Here is a 14,119-nt window from a genome sequence, read left to right as displayed (position 1 = left end):
AAAAAGTTATAGCTCAAAACGTACAACATGTGCAATTTAGCTAAAAAAATTAATAACTTTGAAATGAATGGCACAAACAGAATGGAACTTGCTTTTATTGATGATTAAATTTGGAGAAGAAACATCCTACTAATTGCTGCAATTACACCATTTGAAGCTCAAACTAGAGAAGAAGAAGAAGAAGAAAAAGAAGACAATTAGCAAAGAGAGAAAGAAGGGGACAAGGAGGCAAAGAGGGAGGGAAATGAGGAGAGATTTGGGAAATGTTTGCCACCTCACTTCCCTATTTGGTCATTCCCAAATTTTCCCCTTGCAGTTGCACACATACACATATTTAAACTATACCCCTTTATGTCTTTTTACTTTTCTTTATTGTTTTCCTTTTTTTTTTAATCCACTTACACAAATTATCATATATACACACATATAATCTCCCTTTTAAAATTTGGATTTCCCCATTATTATTATTATTATATTATTATTATTATTAATTATTTTATTACATAAAATATTACCAACACTTTACTCAAATAATAGTACATTTTTCATACATGAATTAATAATAAATTATTTTAGACTCAATAACGGGTCATTACACCCGTGGGACCTCGATTTTCATTCCCTTCACCTGATGCCCTATCAATTTTATCCCTTGGATCCTGACAAGGCTGATGTGGGTAGTGAGACAAGGGATGACCAAATACCTTATAACGAGTGCATATAAATGTCACCCTGTGATACTCCATTGGCATTCTCAAAATTTGTGGTTCTCTGGTAAATTCATCTAAACCTTGATAGAGTTAAACAATAAATTTAGGAAAAGATAAGGAGACTTGAACCTCCACACACACTTGGGAAAATCCCAGTCTCTACCTATCTTCAATCATAGGGTCAACATGAATTGGTCACCTTAAAGCACTAGCTATGATAGATAAACCTCTCACTATATATCCAAACTTCCAGAGGAACATTGAAGACCTTGACCGATAGAGGAATCAATGAATGAGAATCTTTAATTAGCACGATTCATTTTTGGTTCCCAACACCTTAAAAACAAGGGGTAACCCTCAAAATGCCACAGGCCAGCATAAAAAACGTTCAACATGTTATCTTGGTTATCAAATTGAAAGAAATAAAACCCAAAATTATTAGAAAGTACCTCTAGGAGACCATGTCTTTGCCAAAGCTTCTTTGCAATGGATTGCGCCACAAGAAATTGTAAATGATTTCTATGAAATATCCAACCAAACTATTCCTCCAATGCTCTGACCCTTCCTCAATGACATCTTCCAGAAGATGCACCATAGGAATTCCAATAACTGAAACTTGAGGCGGGATGTACTCATCAAGTCTCGTTGGGATACGGGGGCCATGAGAATACACGAGAATATAGAACAAGGCCAAAAGAGAGCAAGAACCATAAAGCAGAAATGTAGGGCCGAGCATCTGTTTAGCTGAGCGAATTGCTATATCTCCTTCCATCTTCATCCATAGCCATCTTGTTGGAGAAGAGTTGTAATTCCTAGGTCCCATTGCTAGGACAACAGAGCACCCATGGAGTAGCATATTAGAACCAACCAAATTTGACTCAAAACGAAGAACAAGGATATTTAATAGACTTCAGTTGGAAACAAGAATGGGTCTAGAACCTCCAAACCTCAACTGAATGCCTAAACTCTGAAAGGCCTAAAGGGATAAAGAGGTGGTCAATACGAAGGTGAGATTGGAAAAGATATAGAGGAAATGGGTTTTGATTCTAAGGGGAGTAAAAGAGCTAGGGGAGAAGAGATAGGTGATGGGTATGAGGAACATGTAAAATTTATCTTAATCCCGTTAGGTGTTCATTATATGAATTCTATCTTCTCAATCAATTTTATCTTTGGCCAAATTTTTCGTATGACCCTTTTAGCTCGTATCATCATTTGTGTAAAGTTTATGATGTTTGATTTGTATACGTTTTATGCTAACTATTAACTACCTAATGTAATACTTTTTGTTAACTCTAACAAGGGAACTAGAATTCATCATTGGTTAAAAAAAAAAAAAAGGATTAACTTTTATTTTTCTTGGCAACGTTAGAATGGGTTGACTTTGATTTGAGATGTAGTAATTTAGTTTGTTGTTAATATACAAATAAAGGAATCAATATGATAGGTTACTTCCTTTGAATTGAACTGAGTAGTAAGAGAATGGGTAAGAAGAAATTCAAAAATGTTATTTGGACATAAAAATGTTAGGTGTTGTGTGACATCGGGTAATTTGAGCGTGCAGGTTACTCACTATATGTTGGCACAACAATATTAATGTGTTACTTTTATAACCTGTGCGCAAATTACTCGTGTATTACATAAAGTGTCAAAACTCTATTTTTTTTTTTATTTTCAGGTTAGGTTAAACCAGCTCAATTCTAACAAACTAAGTTGACTATTACTAAATATAGAAGCAATTTCGAGGAAGTCCAATTTTAAGTTGGGTGTTGTGCGCTTAAATCTTTGTGTGAGGCCTACGGTTTCTTAGTCGGTTTAAAGGAAAAGAGCTAATAATGTTAATTCAAGAGTTCTTCTATAGGATCAGACAGACTTATAAAATGAGGACTAAAAGATTAAAATATCCCCACCCACATTACATTGGAAAAAGTGCAATACAATATGAGAGCGAGTATTTTAGTTTTTTAGCCCTCATTCTATAAGTCTGTCTGTCTGTCAATCTGTCTGGCTCTCAAGAATTTTCCGTTAATTCAGATTCCTCGTAGTAGTAATCTTAAATATTGGATATATACTTAATGTGTTGACTCTCATTGAGTTAAAAGGCAATGTTTTTCTCTATAGTTGCCATGGAAAAAAATTAAAAAGAAAAACTCAATTTTGGAGAATCCATTTGACTAGTAAATTTATTTAATTTTTTCTTGTGTCAAAATAGAGTGATTTGGACATAATCAGTATTTAATTTATTTAATTTTTTCTTGGAGAATCCATTTGACTCGACAATTAGTATTTTTTATCTTTTATAATTTAATTTGCATGGGTTTATCTCTGACCACTTGTGGTGTCCGATGATGGCGGTTGGTCACCTCTGATGATTGTCTTTTTATTAATGAGAGAGAGCAAAGAGGAGAGGGGGAGGGGGAGTTATGCTATTTGGCCAACCTCAATGCCACCTTCAGTGCCACCCCACGATATATTGAAATATCTAGTGACCAAAATATCGCGATATATTGCGCACAAAACAACAGCCCTCCCCCTTACTAAATTCAAATTTCTGAAACCCCTCTCTCTTTCTAACCCCTCTGTCTCTCTCTCCCGCCCTATAAACCCACTGCCTCTCTCTCTCTCTTCCACGGTGCAAACCCATTACCTTTCCCTTCTTCCCTCTCCCTTCTTGTTCTGGTCGTGCCTTCTTCCCCTTCCGACTGCAAACCCATTCTCTCTCTCTCTCTCTCTCTCTCTCTCTCTCTCTCTCTTTCCCGCGCTACAAACCCACTGCCTTTCTCTTTTCTTTCCGGTAATGAATGTGGAGTTCGTTCAAGTCGTTCCAGCTCTCTCTCTTTCTCTATTGGCCGTGCGACCGAGCCTTCTCCATTGCAGCGGCAGCCGAGTCTCCTCCATTGCAGCAGGTTCGACATCTCTCTCAAGAGCTCTATAAATCACTGATTTTGGGTATTCCAACCGTCTGATCTTCGATTCGAGTTTATTTTCACCGTGAAAGTGGGCCTGATCTACAAGGAGGTTAGTTTTTTAGTTTCATTAGGGAACATTTTCGGCACACATCCATGATATATACGTATATACGCATGATTTGGATTTGGCCCGTAAGTTTAAAATTAGATCTATGGAGATTCAGCCATTGGATGTTGTTGGTTCTTGGGTATGTGGGTCCGTTGGGGATAAGGGTGTCGGGTTATTGCCTCTGATCGTCGAAAACCACTGGCCATGGTGGCCGATGGCAACTGGCAGTGCGTTGAGCTAGTTTTTCTCTTTTATGTTTAATTTTTTTCTATTTAATGTTAAATATATTTAGTTTTTCTAATTTAGTTTTTCTGTTTCTTTGTTGGTTTAGGTTTTTTCTAGCAGTGTCTGGTGCATTGAATTTTTTTTTAATGTTATGTTAAATATATTTTCTAACTTATATATTTTTTTTCAGATTCAGTGGATTGGATTGAAGGTAAGTTATATTTTTAATTTTTTTCTGTTCAATTTTTTTTATATATATATTTTATGTTTAATGTTAAATTTATTGAAAACTTATTTTAATAGTCTACATTTTAATGTAAATTTATAATATTTACATAGTCTTCATTTTAATAGTTTGAGAGTCTTCAATTTGTGGTTTTTGTATTCATGTTTTGGGTCTTGAAAATCTAGAGTTGGAGATATGGGACTTGCATAAATTTGAGTAAATTTTAGGGATTAATGGTGAGTAATGAAGCTAAAAGGAGTGTGATGATGTTCTACTAATTAATCTTGTTCTCATGATTGTAGTGTTTATTTCTTCTAATGGTGAAAAGGTGGTGCCTTTTGGATTAGTTTGTTTTGTGAATGATAATTTACTTGACTATGCATGTGATTGATGGAAAGACTTAAAAAATCGATTTTGGATCGTAACTTGTCATGTTGTACCTTATTTGAGGAGTGTTTTTCTCCTCATAAATTGCTAAATGATTAATGCTATGTTTTAGTTAGTTTTGAATGTATTAGTAATTTTTTGACATAATTGATAGTGTATAAATTTGTATTGTTTAATCATGTTATGTCCAAATACACCAAAAGAGTGGGCTTTGTGTGGAAGGTAAATGATATGTCCTTAATTTTTGGTTATTTTGTTGTGATATGAATTAATATTTTTGTGCTTTGATCTACTATCTTTTGGAGGCTACTTGGTTTTTCTAGTTAAGAATTTGGGTAGTTGCTTGTGTAAGGAAATTGCAAAGATTCTCTTATTAATGCTTGTTTTTCTTCGCATTAATGCTTGTTTTTTTATTATTATTTACTTTATGATGAATAATTGTTGAATTATGCAGATCCTGTAGTCGGATATTATTGAATTCCTTAGTAGAAGAAGGAAAGAGAAATTGTAGAAAGAACATTATTATTCGAATTTACAAAGTAGTAGTAAATGTAATTATTGTTGTCAAAATACAATAATGTATTTTTAATTGCGGACAGACGTAAGAGTCTTGGGAGTCATGTCTTCACTGATGAGAATCTTGATGAGCAATTGGATCTGATAGAGGTCCAGATCTGATAATCTGATAGAGCTGATGGTCTGATTAGACTGATGATCTGGTGTGTTGATGATCTAGTGGTCTAAAATGATTTGGTGGCCTAAAATGATTTGATGGCCCAAAATGATCTGGTGGCCTAAAATAACCGAGTGACCTGAGGGTGACGAGTGGCCTCAGTCACCAAGGCCACTCGGTTACCTTGGCCACTCGTCACTCTCAGGCCACTTGGTCAACAAGGCCACTCGTCACTCTCAGTCTACTCGGTCACCAAGGCCACTCGGTCACTAAGGCCACTTGTCACCCTTAGGTCACTCGGTCATTTTAGGCCATCAGATCATTTTGGGCCACCAGATCATCAGCTCACCAGATCATTAGCCTAATCAGACCATCAGTTCTATCAGATTATCAGATCTTGACCTCTATTAGATCCAATTGCTCGTCAAGATTCTCATCAGTGAAGACACGACTCCCAAGACTCTTGCGTCTGTCCGCAATTAAAAATAGATTATTGTATTTTGGTAACAATAGTTATTAACCTTTCTTCTGTTTGTTTGTGGCAGGGCATTCCACCAGTCTATATTATATTGTATTTGTAGCAAAGCCAGGCATGGTGTATGTGTGCGGGTTTGAGCATTGTTGATGGCTGATGGGTGATGATTGATGAATTTTGGTTTTGGGGCTTTGCCATCTTTATCTTATTCTGTGCTGTGTAAACATATGGCAAAATTTTATTACTTGTAAAAGTTGAAACTTTCTCATGTTTTGAGCAAGAAGATGTTGAAGATTGAATTCAGACTAATGAGAGCAATAAGAAATTATTTCTTGAATTATTTGAGAGCAATAGTTAGTTGCTGGCAACTATTTATTTTATTACTAAATAATAAAGTTATTTTTTGTATTTGCATTATCATGATCAGATCTATTCTTTGTTCGTGTTAAATTTGCCCAATGTAGGGGAGGGAGTGGGCAGCCCCATTTTTTCACAAATCAGACCCACAAGATTGGCAACATTGATGATGTCATTCCCCAATCTAATTCCAGATAAACTTAAAACATTTGTTGTATGTATTATTTGACTTCAACTCAATCTTTCAATAAACTTAAAACATTTGTTGAATGTATTATTTGACTTAACTCAATCTTCCAAGAGGTGGTAAGTAATGATGGTGCACTTCAAAATCTGTCATATCTGAAGGATCATGAACGAGGATACAAAAGCATGCAACAGAAGCATTTTAATAAAAAATGTTCCTCGTATTGATAAGAATCTAGGAGACTTACTTTTTCGGCGGATTACCGGACGGAATGGAGTGATAGGAGCAGGATGAGTGGGAACTTCTTCTCGTAGTGGAGACGACGGCTGTCCTGCAATCCTTCGGCTCCTTCGCATTAGAACTCAAAATCACTCTTTCGATCTTCCGGAGTATGACTCGAACTCGTGGCCTCTCTTTCGGTGAAGAAGAGCAAAAACGACCTTAGATGAAAAAACAACCAAAGAGAGATATATATAGGGAGAACCCTAGGGTTAAAACCCTAGTGGGCCAAACCCTAATGGGCCAAGTCCATTTAATTAATTTTCTAATTGGGTTAGCCCAATTCAATTAATTAAACTAATGAACTATTATTTTATTCTAGCCCAATTAATTATGGACCATCCTGAATAAAATAATTCTCTCTCAATGTAATTCACCCAACAAGCCAAATGTATTAAAAAATACATGAGTTACATCGAGCTACCCCGGGGACCAAAAGACAAATTATTCACGGCTACTAAAATGACCAAAATATCCCTGCTACCTAGTAGCTATATTTTGTCATTCTAAGTGTTCCAACTATCACCATATGGTAACACTGACCCCACGAATAATTTTGCATATGCCATGTCTTTGACCTACTAGTGTAATGACGAAAATACCCCTCTGCGTAACACCCATCATCTAGAAAGGAATAATGTACTAACACCTCTCTAAATGATTTCTACCATCCTTAGATCACTAGTCCAATAATCCGTGACTACTCGAATGTACTTGCTTATCACTGGGAGCTACCCAGAAGCACACACTCTTAAGTCACGTTCCCAGGGCCCTGGATTATTTGATTATTCTTGGACAATCACAAGGGGGTGAATCACAGAAACTATCTTGTATTAGTCTGTCTTAGCTAATTAGAAACCATACTCCCAACTCAAAAGGTTATTGATCTTTGATAGACCTCACCTACAGTGAATCTAAGAATATAGCTCTAGGTTCACTAGACCACCAACTAATACTCAAGTATTAGAGTACTCGTCCACGTAGTAGCAGTGATAGACTAGCTCCATGATAATTAGTACTTTGTCATTAACTTCTATCACAAGTCCACTCTACGCATTCCAAATGCGCTTGTACAATTAGAGTAAACGGACTGTTTACTGGCTAAGGCAAGCCATCCTCCATTAGAATCTATTGCACAATGATCTTATCATGATAGAATGCCCAGTTCTATCAAAAGATCAAGAGTAATATTTTTCTTGCATATTAAGTACCCATGATTCATGCCTAACTGTGAAGAACGACCCATCACATGAATCACTTACTTAATAGCATGGACACTTTTCTAACAATTAAATGCAAATAATATATGTGCCATGAACTGAATAAAAGAAACATCATTACCATAAATTAAACAAAACATGTCTTTAGGGCATACATTTCCAACAATATCCTCATTCCATATGAACAAATTAAGAGCTGAACAATTTAGAGCCTCCACAACTATCACCCAAAATAGACATGATTGGGACACAAGAAGTATCAATAGCAATCTCTAATCATAAAACTATCACAAATATCGAAGGTACATGACCAAGCAACCTAACCACTGTTAACCAAACAGAACAAGACACCAAAAAGGCCAAAAATAAGTTAAATTACATTCAACTACCATAGAGGATCCCAGTTTTCTGATTCAATGCTTTCCTCATAACCAAAAGACCAAGCCAATATATACAACCACAGGGTTGTCTAACAAAAGAACATGGAACCCGACACGTTCTCTTGTAGTCAAGGCAACTGCGAAACTGGGACAGGGCCAGCAGATGTGCCACCATGGCTCGACGATGTCTCAGACCCTTCGTCAAACAAACTTCATAAATTGTCCCACCTGAGTTGCTGCCAAGTGGGCGTAGCATACTGGAGCAACTGCAAATAGAAGCGAAAGAGTAGAAGAGCGTGTTAAAGAAGTTTCAGGGTTTCATATAATAAATTGCATGAAATTGTGCACCAAAACATAGGAGCATTTTTTTTTTCTAACCTACTGGATCATAATGAGACTTTAGTCTCATACTACACTCCCTTTACAATAATTTTTTTTTGCAAAAAACCAATGGCATCTCTAAGTTAGAAGGCAAAATGGATTTGAATGGGAAGACCAACTCACCTACAGAAATTGCAGTGGTGCTTCTCTGATACCTAAAACAAAATAAAAACAACATTTAGAAGTATCTACAGTGTTTACAACTCTGCCCACACAAGCAACTAAAAGGATGCTACTCATTTATGACTGTACATTGTGCACTTACACATGGGATTGCGAATGAACTACTTCCTGGAGATCATCTGCTGAAAAACCAACGTCATCATATAGAACATGGTAATGGGTCAGTCTTGTTGTGCCCTAATAGAAAACACATATCAAAAGAGTAGTATTCTCTCACAAATTGTGTGCAGATTAAAGAGTTACTTGTCAATGTTCAGAACTTGGTTGAACTGCGATTCACTTACTCCATCCCTGGAAAGATTCAGAACATATTTATGACAACACACAAGTAAATCAAAATGGATCCAAAACTGAAAAGGGTCAAATGTAGTGGAAATACAACAAATACAAAAATGACCACAACTTGATTCTGTAGTTTAGAAGGCAAAATTAGCTTCCAATAAACCAACAGATCAATTAAACATGTCCGAATAGCAACTTGAGTGTGATAGGTATATGAGTGTTGAACAGAGCAACTTCTCACAAGGCTATCTTACTGAAATTTGGAGCGTATAAAACCTACACCAATAGTCTACTTCATAAAACAATCTCTTATGGGGATAAGCATTAAGTATACTCAAATGTGCCATCACTTGACCCAAACAATCTCTTATGGCAAATTAATAATATACAAAACTGCTGGCATATCATCTCTCAGGACGTATTTTATCCATCAGTTGTATGTTGACTATTTGCATATTGATACTGGGCTTGCTACTTTCACATCAACAGCCCACCGCTCTATTTTGTTTGGGTCCACTAGTTTCTACACTATAAAACAAAGAAGGTTTCGTGAACCACAGTGCCTAAGAATGAGATATTTTAGAAAATGAAAGGGAAACCTTGCAGATAGGAGATATAAAGATCACCTTATTATTAAAATTCCACCTGCCATTGCGTGGAAAGATGTCTTCTCCATTTCCCACTTTCAACTGGAACAGTCAAAACTACAGTTAGCCTAAACATTAAAGTAGCTAATTGTAATTATACGGGAAAAAAACAGATTAAAAACAAAGATTACGATTAACGCAAAAAAACATCGGATACCCTTGGAGCTAGAAGAACGCTATCTTCAGCCTGTGTGAAGTTACTTCCAATTGAAATACCACAGGACCGCAGCATAGGCTCAGAATCATACTTGTTAATTTTTAGAGCTTGCAAAACAAAACAATTTAGCATTTACAGAAAATGACTTAAATCAAGTGTCCACAGAAGACACATAAATCACTTAATACTCTCATTCGTTCTTGAGGCTTTTGTCTTGATTTCTCAACTAACGATGATCGTTGAAAAGTAGATCTAAACTTAAAGTTTCGACCAAATCCATAACGTGTATATACACACTTCCACTTGCCACTGTGGTTGGCGGTTTCTGGCGATCAGAGGCAACCACCCGACACCCCTATCCCCATCGACCAACATACTCCAAAACCAGCAAGATCCAACGGCCGAATCTTCTTAGATCTAAGCTTAAACTTTCGGTCAAACTCAAATAGTGAGTATATATGTATATATCACTTTAAAAAACTTACCTCTTTCTCCATCGGGGCCAATGGAGATGTGTGATGGACGGGAGAGAGAGAGAGACGGCCGGAGCTGTTGCAATGGAGGAGACGAAGAAACTGCAATGGGGGAGATGAATGAGACGCACGGGCGGGAAAGAGAGAAACGAGAGGAAATGAGAGAGAGAGAGAGACGACCGGAAAGGGAAGAAAGAAAGCGAGCGTGTGAGAGAGAGAGAGGGGAATGAGAGGAAGGGTCGCGCGGGAGATAGCGAGAGAGAGAGAGAAGAGAGTGAGAGAGAGAGGAAGGGTGAATTGAGGGTATGTTAGTAATTTGTAATTTAACTAAGAATGGCTTTGAGGGTGGCTCTGAAGGGTGGCCGAATAGCATTACTCGAGGGGGGGGGGGGGGGGAGATAGAAATAAGTGGAAATAAAGAGACAGAAGGAATGAAAAGTGTGCATGAGAGAGAGCATTTTGAAAAGTTTAACATTCTTTAATCTTAGAGGGCAAATTAATACAACTTTTATTTAATTGTTAGTGACATCGAATGTAAATTTGTTATCTCAAGGGCAATTGGTGTATTTTGTCTATTTTTTTTAATTAAAATAATATGAAAGGTTTGAATTCCATCTGTGAATATAAATAATTTGTTAAATTACTTATAATTTCAAAAATATCATTATCACATTATTGGTTTAGTGAAACTATTAATGTGATGTTAATTTGTTGTTACAGCTCATGGTGGGCTCATTTACTTTTTATCTCTAATGAGCATAGGGTCATGTTTTACATTAATAAGAGATAAAGTGTCCTTGGAGTGTATATATATGGTCCAAGTTTAGGCATATTTAAGTTTTCACGGACATAGGCTAGCGGTTGGACTGTATACGTATACGCTTTGGTCCCAAAGAGTCATGGATTTAGCCGTTATATAGTCGATACAGGTCTCGTGTTCGAATTTCGTCACTATGTTCCGTGATTTAACTTTTCTGCAGAAATCTTAAGAGTTGAACTGCGAGAGCTTTCGATACGAGGGATTTCACCTTTTGGTCCCAAAATTTAGACATATTTAAGAGCAATCATTCTTGAAATACAAGTAAATGATGGTGACATCAAAATAAGACCCAAGTGGGTTATTCTTCCGGTGGTAATTGAATGTGAGACTCTTAAAAATTGTTGAAGTCAATATCTAAAACACATGTATCATCATAAATAATTTATTTTCTTAACACCAAGTATATGATATTCTTTATCATCATTTCATCTCTAAGTTTGGATATGACGAGTCTTTCTAGCGATGGTAAAATTGTTCTTTTGTAATTTAAAGATCGCAAAGTTCGAATTGTGAAAATTACTTTTTTATTAATGGGATCATAGATAGATAGACATATGCAGAAGATACATAGTTTACAAGTCAAATTCAAAATTGTTATATGTGAAATCTATGTGAAACAATGGAAGCTACATATATACTTATTGGATCACAAGTAGAAAGGTAACGTTCATTCCTAATTAAGCAACGACTTCCACCTTTTCCAAGGTTGCGTGGCCAACATTTTTCCTGAGCGAGCTCGTCAGGGCGGCAGCGTCAACTCTATTCCCAATCACCACCACTTCATCCTTCTCCTCCCCTTCAAATTTCACGGAGAACACACCTGAAACCATAGCAACGCAAGACTACTAATTAAGCAAACACCATTTCATCAGAGTCTTAATCTTAATATGATCTTGATCAATTACCAGCCGCTGAGGCTGCAATGGTCATGGCCTTGGACCGACACTTCTGGCACTTCATTCTTACCTTGATAACAATCCTTTGCTGCTCCATCAAATCCAACACATGTTAGAAATTGTATAGAATGAAGTGATATTAACAAATGTTTTTGATAATTTTGACTTCAAATAGGAGGAGAAGAAGTAATGGATCCTTCTCCCTATAGTTGTTTGAGGGTTCAGATGTTATACGAAACTAAGTCAAATTCTAACTCTAGATCTAGAACTGACCGAACAGTAAAGTAGAATCAAACCAAATTTTGTATGATCAATTGGGTCTCGTCCCACAAATTCGAGGCAAAGCCTCAAACATCCCTAACTTTAGAACGAAAGAGAGACACAATACCTGCATGTCTTGGCTGGCTCTGATGATCGTGAAGAAACAAAGTATGTATGGTCTGTGAACTGATTGATATGTACAATGAAGGCAGTAGGAGGAGGAGGGGAGGTAGGCTCCATTTATAAGAAGTTAGGGCTGGGAAGGGAAATTAAAGATTCATTTAATGGGTATGCCAGTTCATGATCATTTGACTTTGGTTGACTTTGACAATAAACAACGTTGCAAGTCTTCATTTATAAGACTTAATTTGCAAGTCTTCATTTATAGGGCTGGGAAGGGAAATTAAAGATTCATCTAATGGCTCTGATGATCGTGAAGAAACTAAGTATATATTGTCTGTGAACTGATTGATATGTACAATGAAGCCATGAAGGCAGGAGGAGGAGGTAGGCTCCATTTATAAGAAGTTGGGTCTGGGAAGGGAAATTAAAGATTCATTCGATGGGTTCATTTGACTTTGGTTACCTTTGGCAATAAGTAACGTTGCAAGTCTTCGAAAGATATTAAAATCTGATATAGAAAGTCAATATCCAATGTTCTGTTTGTTTAAGCTCTGACTTGAATGGGAACGTTATGACGATCACGATCACATGATCATAAAACCTCGTATTAATTGTAACCATTTGCGAATATGCTTCGTGCATGGTCTTCCTCTTCCCTAATTTCAGGAATTCATTCATGTTCATGTTCATGTTCTTCCAAAGATATTGCGAATATGCTTCGTATTAATTGTAACCATTTGCGAATGTTGTTTAGTTCACATAATCACGTGATTGTAGATACCACCCAGAAGATTCTAAGATGATCATTCATTTAAAATCGATCACCATTTTGCCATGATCTTTTAGTTCTTATTTTAGATATCAAATTTTGTTTCTAAGAATTAATTAATGTACGATAACACTATATTAGTCAACAGTTTGCCACGATCTTTTAGTTCTTATAAGAATTATTCTTTTTATACCTTTCTTGTTATGTATTATCAATTTTTTAATTTTGTTTGTCGTTACTATTATTTTATTAAATATATGATCTGTTACTAATTATAGGAGAAGCAACAGTTGTTGACAATTAATTATTGTACCGAGGTAGAAATATTTTTGACAATAAATATTGATGTGTATATATGTGAATCAAGTTCCAGTCAAATAAATTTAGTGGGAGACTTAGAAGGTAATCCTGAAAAAAAACCCAGAAAGAGGCTCTAAAGAAAAAAGACTTAAGGCAAAAGGATTTGTTCTGTCAATATATATTAATCCAATCATGAAGCTTACAAAGGAAAAACTCAAAAGTTGAAGATAAATTATAATAATAAAGTGTCACATGAATAGACTTTGAGAGACTGGCCTTCTCAATTGAGAGGTTCACATGGAAGTCTAGAAAGACTCATGCGAAAGGACTTTGAGAGACTGGCCTTCTCAATTGAGAGGTTCACATGGAAGTCTCGAAAGACTCATGCGAATGGAGTTTTGATAGGTATTTTCAAAACTAAAAGCATAAATAGACATCTTTAAAAATCTCTTCGAGAATTATGCCAAAAATAAGGCTTAAAAATCCCAATTCTCGTCGATTTCAAAATATTGGGAATGGTTAAATTCTAAGAATGCATGAATAAGTGATAAAAGGCTGAACAGAATAATATATGTAAGCTACAATATTCACGATATATACTGGAAATCAACTAAAACGAAGTTTACTCAAAATCGCTGTATATACATACACCAACTGTTCTGCATCATTAATATATAGCATATTTTACTTTTT

The 14,119-nt window shown here is 36.0% G+C and overlaps 1 protein-coding gene and 1 long non-coding RNA gene across 4 annotated transcripts in view; both read right to left on the bottom strand.

The window, feature by feature from the left end:
* Window positions 1–7,975: 7,975 nt before the first annotated feature.
* Window positions 7,976–8,970, bottom strand: LOC127792608 (uncharacterized). The gene is made up of 3 exons (XR_008021169.1): window positions 8,781–8,970; window positions 8,639–8,670; window positions 7,976–8,400 (listed from the first exon to the last, which is right to left on the bottom strand). It is a non-coding gene; the product is annotated as an uncharacterized LOC127792608 (long non-coding RNA).
* A 2,691-nt stretch (window positions 8,971–11,661) lies between these two features.
* Window positions 11,662–14,119, bottom strand: part of LOC127791435 (heavy metal-associated isoprenylated plant protein 47-like) — a 62,379-nt gene continuing 59,921 nt past the window's right edge. For 2 of the 3 annotated variants that reach the window (XM_052321313.1, XM_052321311.1), the window contains exons 2-3: window positions 11,983–12,061; window positions 11,662–11,897 (exon numbers count right to left, since the gene is read on the bottom strand). In XM_052321313.1, the coding sequence (XP_052177273.1) occupies window positions 11,755–11,897; window positions 11,983–12,061 (222 nt within the window). In that variant the 3' untranslated portion in view covers window positions 11,662–11,754. Of the gene's footprint in view, window positions 11,898–11,982; window positions 12,062–12,361; window positions 12,437–14,119 lie in introns of those variants that run through there. The other variant, XM_052321312.1, reaches the window with a different exon arrangement.

Source organism: Diospyros lotus, chromosome 15, assembly GCF_014633365.1.
Source record: "Diospyros lotus cultivar Yz01 chromosome 15, ASM1463336v1, whole genome shotgun sequence".
NCBI classification, from domain to species: Eukaryota; Viridiplantae; Streptophyta; class Magnoliopsida; order Ericales; family Ebenaceae; genus Diospyros; species Diospyros lotus.
This window is presented reverse-complemented; position numbering and strand designations above follow the sequence as displayed.